Below are 10,321 nucleotides of genomic sequence, written 5' to 3'. Positions count from 1 at the left end.
TATTTTAAATAATTTTATTAGATTTTTAAAACTTTATCAACTATTTATTTTTAATTTTTTGATTGTTTTATTTGATTTAAATAAAAAAATTAGTAGATAAATTTTTAAAAATCTAAAAATATTATTTAAAATACTAGAATTCAGAATCTTTCATTTAGATCTAATATCATTCATAAAAAATGTGTGAAACTCAATATATAATACTTTTAAGAATTTTGACTGATGATGAAGTGATATTTTTGATACAAATATTTAAATGAGTGATTCATTTGAGTCAGTTTTATAATCAATGACTTACTTGATACATACCTACCTGATAATTAACCATTATGTTTCGTGAATGCCAATCTCCCATTTTTTTGGTCAAAGGACAGATATAACCTATTACTAAATAAATTTGACAAGAATAACCTGTTAGTAAAATATGTTCAATTTTAACCGATCAAATACGCGTATGACAACCAAATAAAAAAACTTCAAAATTAAGTTATTTTTTTCATTTTTTCCAATTTTTTTTATACTTTTAACAAGAAATTAGAGGAAATTATAGGTTTCATAACTTCAATACAGGAAACCGGAGAAGAAAAGAATGAGAGTATCGAGAGGTGTGAGGTTTTGCGCCCAATTCAAGGACGCCTTGTATGATTATTCAAATGTTAATGCCCTCAACAGACATAGATTCTTCAGAGGCTTGTCTTCTGTCAGACAACAATACCCTGAACTGAAAGATGTAATAGCTTATCTTGACAATCTTAAAAACTATGAAAAACTTGGGGTTCCTACAGGTGCTGGGACTGATTCTGATGATGGGTTTGATCTTGGAAGGATGGAAAGATTGATGCAATTACTTGGTAACCCTCATTTGAAGTTTCAGGTCTCTCTCTCTCTCCCCCGTTCTCTCTCTCTCTCTCTCTCTCTCTCTCTCTCTCTCTCTCTCTCTCTCTCTCTCTCTCTCTCTCTCTCTCTCTCCCTCTCTCGCTCTCTCTCTCTCTCTCTCTCTCTCTCTCTCTCTCTCTCCCTCCCTCCCTCCCTCTCTCTCTCTCTCTCCTTCTATCCCCCCTCTCTCTCTCCTTCTCTCCCCCTCTCTCTCTCACTCTCTCTCTCCATCCCTCTCCCCCCAGTTATGCAGTCTTCAATAAATGCAAATTAATAAATTATTTAAAATGTGCTGAACAATTATTGACACTGGTCAATGTGTTCTTCGTAGATGGCGTCCACATATATATTTTTGGTGTTATATGTGTGTAATTATTTGATAGCTATTGTACAACCTTAGTTGAAATTTTAATATGTTTGGTTTGGGATGATTTTAAACTAGGATAAAGTTATTGTATAGGCTATTCATGTTGCTGGGACCAAAGGAAAAGGATCAACTGCTGCATTTCTCTCCAATATTTTAAGGGCCCAAGGATATTCCGTAGGATGCTACACTAGGCATGATTTCCACTACTCGTGTTTGTTTACTTAATCTTTGAAATATGTTATTATGCATTTATGTTACTAGTCCATATATAAAGGGTTATGTTTTTGAATATTTTTTAGCAGCTTAGCGCAACAATGAAAGCAAAACTTGAGGTCGAACTGTCGATTTGTATTACCCGTTGATGTCGTTACAAACTACATATACATAGAATTATTTTTTATGTAATATAGGAAGTACTAGATATTGCTAATCACATGTTTTCTGATATATTTCCTAATCATTTACTCTTAATGTCTAGAGTTTTTTTACCTACAAGATTATGTTTTTTGTCTTGTAACTTTGAAACGCCGACTTCTTTTGTCTGAGCAGTCCACATATCCACTCAATTAGGGAAAGGATATCTGTTGGAAGACGAAGCGAACCGGTATCAGCAAAATCTTTAAATCTCCTATTTCAGAGGATCAAAATGATGCTGGACCAGGCTATTGAAAATGAAGATAAGCGCATTAGTCATTTCGAGGTAAAATATGTATGAATGAGGTTAGGGGTGATGGTGTAGCTCATGTGGTAAATGAGGACTATGCCTTGTTGAACCACCAAGGTTCGATTCTCCCCTACCACGTTATCAGAACAGATACTAAGTTATACGCAAAAGGCTTGGCAAAAAAAATGTATGAATGAGGTTTTTAACAACATTGTAGATAGTTCAAAGGTGTGAGGTGGGTGTGCAATTTAATCACCCATTTGTTTCCTGTAATGTTTTCATAGGTTAGTTGGAGGTAAGTTAACAGCTGCACTTAAACTCACAGTTTCAGAATTGTGTCATCTGTAAAGAACATCAACATCATCTATTGATGACAAGTGAATATTGAAAATGACAGCTTTTGAAATCTCAAGGTTCATGTTTTATTCCGCCCCTCAACTATATGTCTTTGCTGTCTTGAGATTTTTATGGCTGGGAGATGAATTATGTTTTTTGTTCTCAGTTTACTTATTGAACCTGATAATAATGTTGAGAATTTCATTATGTTAGTTTAAACCATCTCAATATTTTCTATGTTGATATTCCCTTTCATTTTGCTCTTATGATTGATATATTACAGATGCTCACAGCTATGGCATTCAAGTTATTTGCTGACGAAAACATTGATATCGCTGTGGTTGAGGTGAGATATTTTGATTTAATCTTTTCAGAAAGGGCTTTTCTTAATGTCAAGCTTTCCCTTTGTTAACATTTCAAGTTATCGCTATAATTGATATTATTATCTCAATAACTTGAGTTTGCTATGAGGTGTTATTATCGTAATGAGTTACCTCTAACAAGGTTTTAAGCTTTATGAATTTGTCAAAAATTGTAGTGACCAGACGTCATCCTAAAATTTACCAGACTTTTGTAGGCGGGGCTGGGCGGTGCACGAGATGCTACAAATGTACTCTCAAGTTCTACGCTTGCGGCGTCAGTTATTACAACAATTGGGGAAGAACATATGGCTGCACTCGGAGGTTCTTTGGAGAGTATTGCAATTGCAAAATCAGGAATAGTGAAAACAAATCGTCCAGTTAGGTGATTTTCCTCGTGCTGTTATGATATAATGGTTACATATAATTGTGCTGCCTGTAGTACTGCTTACATAGTATAACATGTTTAGGTTAAAGGCCAGATATGAGGAACCATTTTTATATAGTGAAAGATGTATAATGTCATAGTTCTTTTCTCGAGTTTTTGTTGTTGACAAGTTCATCAGTCATTGCCTCTAGACCTGTATTTACATGTGACTTAGCTAAGATTCTGTGTATATTACTGAAATTAAGGTATATATGTGTATGACAGGTGTAAAAACCCATTGTTATATTTTCTCTATGAACTTCCATAGTAGAAGATTCTTTATTATTAGAATGACATGAAATGATAAGTTGTTAAACAGCCTTTCCTTCATCCAAGTGCTAAGTTTTGAAAAATAAGCTAGCCTTTTCCAGATGGATTTGCAATGTTCTGGTCAGTGATGAGCTATAGTGGGAGTTTTATCCTTACATGGTAAATGCAACTATAAAAGTAAGTAGTAACAAGTACAAGACAAGTTAAAAAAACTTTATTTGAGAGTTAAGTTAGATATCTTTTCTAACCCTCGACTACAAATGCTTACTTGCCTGTTCTCTCTATTTATCTTACTAACCACAGATATATTATATATTAAATATTTATGGACCTTTATAATTACTTACATTTATTGTGTTTATGAGCCTCCAAGTTAGTACATTGTTCTCTAGTATAGTCCTGTAGTCACTTATCTTATAATTGTATTGAGCTTTACGCCATTATTGATTTCATCTCTAGTTGGTGCTTGGGGGACCATATCTACCAGAAATTGAGAGCATTCTTCGTGCCAAAGCATCCTCAATGGGTTCACCTGTAGTATCAGCGTCTGATTCTGGAAATAAAAGTGTTGTTAAAGGCATAAGTGATGTATGTGGAAAACCTTGTCAAACTTGTGACATGGTGCTTGAAATAGAGAATGACTTAAATCTGGTTTGCCCACTTATAATTTATCCTTGTTAGATCTCTATTTTCTAATATGTATCTTTTACTGAAAAAAATTTCATTATAAATCATATGCAGTTTATACAATTGTTTAATGTGAATCTGCGCATGCTTGGACCTCATCAACTTCAAAATGCTGCAACCGCTACTTGTGCAGCACTTTGCCTTCGACATCAAGGTTATAGTTCCATGTGTCTATATCTCTGTTGAACTTTTAATTTGTTGAGATACAAATTTATTACTTTTATTAAACCAGGACTTGGCTCTGAAGATTTTCATGAAACTATTAAAAATAATATATTAAGCAAATCGACTGCTTTAATTTTTACTGCTTTTTTGGTTGATTTATGTGATTTTATTGTAGTAAACTTTGCAATTTACTACCACTAGAAAAGCTACGTATTTCAATTAGACTAGAAAAACTTTGTAATCTCTGAAGAAATCTCAAAAAACTCATGTTTTATATAAGGATCTTTGCTCATGTTATATATTACCCTTGGCTTTTTTATAGCATTGTCTTTGTTCTTTTCCAAAGCTCACTGCTGTGTGATGAATACTTCAGTTGTTATGTTATGCTATTTCTGATTTTCTTTTCTTTTTCTAATTCTGGTTTATTTTTAGGATGGGGTATTTCGGATGAAGCTATCCGTACTGGTTTAGAACATACTGAGTTGCTGGGTAGAAGCCATTTTTTGACATCTGAGGAAGCTGAAGCAATAGGACTGGCAGGAGCTAAAATTCTGCTTGATGGAGGTTTTAGCTCTGCGGTTTTTCCATCTTAAAACAAATGCAACCAGCCATTTAGAGATGCTGTATTTCAGTATTATTGTTCTTCAATGTCTTAATTTTTGTAACACCGGTGTGTTTCAATCTTTCCAGCACATACCAAGGAGTCTGCCAAGGCCTTGGCTGACACAATTCAGATGACATTCCCAAAAGCATGCTTGGTTCTTGTAGTTGCTATGGCGAGTGACAAAGATCACGTATCTTTTGCTAAAGAACTACTACAAGGTACAGAAAAATTGAGGCTGCAAAAATTAAGATAAATAAATGTAAATTGTAATATCTCACGTAAATGGAGAGGTGTGGATTAATTGCTCATGATGGTGCCCACTTATAGTACATGGTTTTCTTACTATAAAGATAAATGCATTTAAATAATTTTTCTCACAGTGTGTGTCAATCATACTTGGGTTCAGGAGTGATTTTTGTCCTGCAAGTTTTTTATTTTTCTTTTAGTTGGATACATCCATTTCGGTAAATCCTGAATTTGCAATTGTAATCTTTGGAAGGTTCTAACATAGTATTGATTTACTTTTCAGTGAGACAGTTAGATGCTGTAATTTTGACAGAAGTTAGCATTGCTGGGGATAACTCTCGTTCAACACCTTCATCCTTGTTAAAGGATAGTTGGATCCTAGCTTCGGAAGATGTAGGTGTTGAAATTTGCGATTTTGGACTTGCTAAATGTATCCCATTTCTGGAAAAACAAGTCAACTCAACCACAAAGAAACAAGAACATAGGACAATTGCACTTGTTGAGAGTTCACATGAAGACACCCTCAAGATCGTGAATCAGATGCTCAGAACAAGAGGGGATCACGCAGATAATATTGTTGCGGTTACTGGATCTTTGCATATTGTTTCATCTGTTTTGGGCTATCTTCAAAGGTAAGATGTGTTCCTCAACATGTAAAAGTACTGCTCTTGGAGCTGTCCCTTTAATCTGAGAGCAGATACACTCATATTTAGATAATATCTTTTTCGTTTGTATCATCTACCTTTTTGTGATGTTAATCTGTTTATTTCCCAGTTTATCAATGATGTAGAATGATGGTACTAGTTTAACTTTTTGTTTTCTTCTCATTAATTGCTTTATTCTGCTAATTAATCCTTCTCTTCTCATTTACAAATGTAAAGTTCTCTGTATAAAGCAAAATTTTAAAAAGGTCAAGTCGCGGACCTTCTAGTCCTTCATATTTAAGTTCTTATTTTTCTTAGTTCTAGTGTCTTCATAGAAACTGATACTATATTTAATTTTTGACTTAAAAAGTCTTATTTAAGAGCATATTCTAAAGTCGAGGTTATCGAGGGGTTTGGTAGTTTAAAAATTTGTACTCTGCACATATTTGAACTCATAGAATCATTACAAAAATCAAAACTATGATCATCTTTGATACTAGTTTCATATCCAGTCCTACTATAGATGCTGAGGTTTATAGCACAGATACTTTATAATGTGAGTGCTTCAGTAGTTCAAAAATGCCTATCCAAAAATACTTTTCATTTGCTAATTGGTAAAGAGGAAGAGACTCCAGTTTATGTTTATGTAGAGATGACTGAAGAGCGCAAAAGATTGTGCAATGAGTTGTACCCCTGTCTTGCAGCTACGCGATCATCACATCATAGCAGTCTGAGGTTGTTCTATTGCTCATCGTTAACGAATACTTCTAACTAGGGTTTATGTGTCAGTAAACAACTTTACTAATTACTATTAGGTTACCTTTACAAGAAACTAAATGAATGTGATATCTAGTGAAGCACTTTGAATAAGGGGGGTTATAAGTGGAACAATGTGTAGTGAACATAGACATTCTCCTTCTGTGATTATACTTGAATTAAACTAGCAGTACAATAGGAATATTATGCAATACATTTCTCAAACTGATGCTAATAGAAAAGAACCTTTCATTTTTCTAGTTACAGAGGACCAAACAGGTATCACAGTACCAAAGCAGTTCTCCTGTTAAGCACTTTAGTAATACTATCTTGTTGCAACCTTCGTAATGCTGTAGTTGTTCGATGAAGATAACATGGGTTCACTCGATGAATATTCATTTGGATGTCGTTTTCTTGCTGTGAAAAATCCAGGATGCTTGGGTTTGGGCAATTCAGTTTTACTATTTAACATCAGAACCACAGATGACATGTCTGGTCGGTCTCCTGGATACTCTTGAACGCTAAGTAATCCAATTTGAATAACTCGAAACACTTCATGTTGATTAGACTCCAAAATCTCCCCATCAACCAGTTCCTCAAGCTTCTGTTCATTATAACATCTCCAAGCCTATATAATGTGATTTTAGAGCTTACAATTAGTCATGAAGATACTATGTTTAGAAACTTTTCATAGTACATATGCATATGTGCTTACATGTCCTAAGAGGTTGAGATTGTGATCTGGATGTTCAAAGCATCTGTTTTTCTTCCCGCTTACTATTTCCAGTACCAAGACACCGAAACTATAAACATCAGATTTGATTGAGAATACTCCGTCAATGACATACTCTGGAGGCATGTAACCACTGTCGGACATAGAAAACACGTTAGAATTTTTTAAGTGAAGAACAAGAAATTCTCTAGAATTTTATAGAACTCTTACTATGTCCCAACAACCCTGGTTGTATTTGCTTCAGTTTGGCTTCCTCCAAAGCTTCTTGCCATGCCAAAGTCTGAAATTTTCGGATTCATCTCATCATCAAGCAAAACGTTGCTAGCTTTAAGATCTCTGTGAATAATTCTTAGTTTGGAGTCTTGATGGAGATACAAAAGTCCCCTGGCAACTCCATTTATAATTTGGTAGAGTTTTCTCCAATCTGCCCACTTGCTCAATTCTTTATCTAAACATTTTTATTAGTACAAGATTTAGACTATAAGTTCGAACTGCTCTACTAGGAATGATGTAAAAGTAAGTTAATTTTCCCTGGAAAATATGAGTAAGAGCTCTAATATTACATCTTACAGGTTACAAGTGTAACTGGTTGGGAAAAAGATTGACATCTAGAAGAAGGATATACCGAAAATAAGAGAATCCAGACTTTTGTTGGGCATGTATTCATAAATCAATATCCTTTCCCCTTCCTCAGTGCAATAACCAAGAAGAGAGACGAGATTTCGATGTTGAAGTTTTGCAATCAATGAAACTTCATTCTTGAATTCATCTTTTCCTTGTCTGGAATTCTCTGACAGCCTTTTCACTGCTATCAGTTGCCCGTCCTCTAGCAATCCCTGCAAATTGATCATTGTGATAGTTGTACTGAGTCGCATACTCTACTTCATAGGTTTCTTTGTTCATATCACCTTTATAATGTTAGTTTACATATTGTGTTTTCAAGAATAATGCAGCTTATGTTTTGAATCTACCAGACTCACTCAAAATCCGCAAAAATATGTAATATAATGAATATAAATTTAATTATCCTGTGGTTGCATAACCTGTCTTGACTAATACTGCAGTTGTGCAATTGATACTCACCTTGTAAACAGGTCCAAAGCCTCCCTCTCCAATCTTGTTATCACGAGAAAAGTTACATGTGGCCTTAGCAACTCGTTTGAACTCAAAGAATGGTAGCTCTGTATCTTGGTCTGCATCTGAATTTAACCTTCCTGTGTTTTAATGAGAAGCAACTTAGAAGCAGATGGTGCTTAAGTTTAAAAATGTTCAGTACAACATACTTCTACTCCTATATCTTGTTGAAGTATTTTGAAGGTTCCTATTTTTGAATTCTTTTAGTTTTTACTTTTTAGTGCATAGTTAAATCATCAAACACTTGCCTTTTGATCTCAGCCTTTTCTTCTTGAACAAATACAGGGCCACCAAGATTGATATCACTGTCAATACCACTGCAATTGAGATGAATGGCATGGGATTCACTCTGGATCTCTTGCTTTTGTCTACGAGGTAAAAACAGAACTTGATGTAATGTTTTCTTTATTTATACTTCTGTTTAGGCCGTAGTTAGTAAAGATGTGTGACTGGGAAATGATGGTTTTACCTGACATTGAAGCTGGCATTTTCACATAGATATCTTGCCCATATTTTGTAAATCCAGTGATATCCATCAATGCCTCAAACCATAGTAAGCATCCACTTGGATCTTTTTCGACGTTTGTACTACTTGAATAAGCTATGCAACTGCAATTCTTCAAACAAATACTTTTGCAATCCTCCAGATTCAGACTCAAACTGTACCATGAACGTCGTGTGTCTGGCAATTTCACTCCAGCATACCTAGTAAAACCTTCTCCGCGTCCACAATCCAATGGAGTAACACGAACACCCCCATCTGTCCAATCGCCAGCATCCCATTTTTCTTGCATCTTTGGAATAAACCCTCTCAAGCATGCACATCTTGGAGCGGTGCTGATGTCACAAGTACTATATGGACCGCAATATCCATATTGATCGCAGTCACTCAGTACTGTATTGACAAAATTTGTCCATTCTTGCTTAGGATCATTCCATACCTGGCGCTGTAGATTACCATTTGGAGTCAATATTACCCTTGTGGCAGGCGTATCAGAACTGTTATCCAGAGGATGAGATATATAGTAGATCTCCTTCTGTCCTATGACTAATTCGTTTTTATAGATTCTTGTTTTTACTAATGGATCGCCACTAAACCGATTACCAACCCATGGTCCAGACCTAGAATGTAGCTGTGATTTTTTCCACAACAGGAGCTGTGGATAACCATGAACATCCACTTTATGTACATAGCTTCCTGGAGACGGATCATCCTCACTTTTCCAAGAAGAGTGCTCCAATTGTATACCTCTCTCCGAATCCACTCCAAGTTTCATGCCAGCCAAAATAGTATCTCCAGGATAATCGAAACTCTGCCAAACAAAATCTTCCTGTCCACCATGTTCTTCTTGGTCCCTAAAAACAAGATTTCCACTATCCAACAGCTGAGCAACTGGATTCTCGACAAATCTTGAATAATTCGAGGACCAAATAATAGTACTAGTAGCATTATCAAGTATCGAAAAAGCCTTGTTCTGGATCATTAGTATTCCAGAAGTGTTAGTGAGTGGTGCATCTCTGTTAGCTACCCAAACAGATGTCCCCTGTGAGATTTTCTTGAACCATATGCCAACATAACGTTTCGTGCTGTGGCCAGGGCTGAAAAATCCCAGTTCGAATTCTTGATTTGCTGAAACAAGAGTGTCTCCATCTCTGATTGTTTGGTTTATTGTTAACACATGTACAGCAGAGGAGGGGAGTGTAGAGATGGAGAAGAGTAACCAAATGGTGGAATACAAAACTAAGTTTGTGCATGTGCCTTCCATTATTGTGGAGTCTGCAAACAAACTACTTCATTATGTACAATCAACCAAAACTCCTGTTAAAAAAATATGCAGTAGTTGAGTTGTTTGTTAAGCGATACAATGATTAAGTAGCTATGTAACCCTGACTCGAATATGGAATGTCGAGAGTTCGACTTAATAAGTCTAAAAATAAGGGACAAGAGTACATTGTCTATTTTTGAATACGGTACATAGACATACACTTTTATTAATAAACAAATATTGTATTGAGTTATTTAAACACTTTGATGAAGTGTTGGTGTTTGTTT

General features: G+C 35.2%; 2 protein-coding genes across 3 annotated transcripts; one reads left to right on the top strand and one right to left on the bottom strand.

Annotated features, from left to right (window-relative positions):
* The first annotated feature begins 541 nt into the window (after positions 1–541).
* On the top strand, positions 542–7,841 carry LOC141666716 (dihydrofolate synthetase). 2 transcript variants are annotated; one of them, XM_074472884.1, is made up of 11 exons: positions 542–874; positions 1,337–1,434; positions 1,793–1,943; positions 2,527–2,589; positions 2,821–2,982; positions 3,759–3,950; positions 4,041–4,140; positions 4,584–4,715; positions 4,842–4,973; positions 5,285–5,633; positions 7,707–7,841. In XM_074472884.1, the coding sequence occupies exons 1-11, from the start codon at positions 590–592 to the stop codon at positions 7,717–7,719; spliced, it is 1,677 nt and encodes a 558-aa protein (XP_074328985.1). In that variant the 5' UTR covers positions 542–589; the 3' UTR covers positions 7,720–7,841. The 2 variants fall into 2 exon arrangements, with proteins under 2 accessions (XP_074328985.1, XP_074328976.1); XM_074472875.1 differs by lacking the exon at positions 7,707–7,841 and adding an exon at positions 6,663–7,047.
* On the bottom strand, positions 7,743–10,034 carry LOC141706213 (G-type lectin S-receptor-like serine/threonine-protein kinase At4g27290). Its single transcript, XM_074509029.1, has 4 exons — positions 8,738–10,034; positions 8,513–8,636; positions 8,218–8,344; positions 7,743–7,970 (listed from the first exon to the last, which is right to left on the bottom strand). Exons 1-4 carry the CDS (start codon positions 10,032–10,034, stop codon positions 7,743–7,745), a joined length of 1,776 nt encoding a protein of 591 aa, XP_074365130.1.
* Between the last annotated feature and the right edge of the window lie 287 nt (positions 10,035–10,321).

This window comes from Apium graveolens, chromosome 1 (assembly GCF_009905375.1).
Source record: "Apium graveolens cultivar Ventura chromosome 1, ASM990537v1, whole genome shotgun sequence".
NCBI lineage: Eukaryota > Viridiplantae > Streptophyta > Magnoliopsida > Apiales > Apiaceae > Apium > Apium graveolens.
The sequence above is the reverse complement of the archived record's forward strand: the minus strand, read 5'-3'. Positions and strand labels throughout refer to the sequence as shown.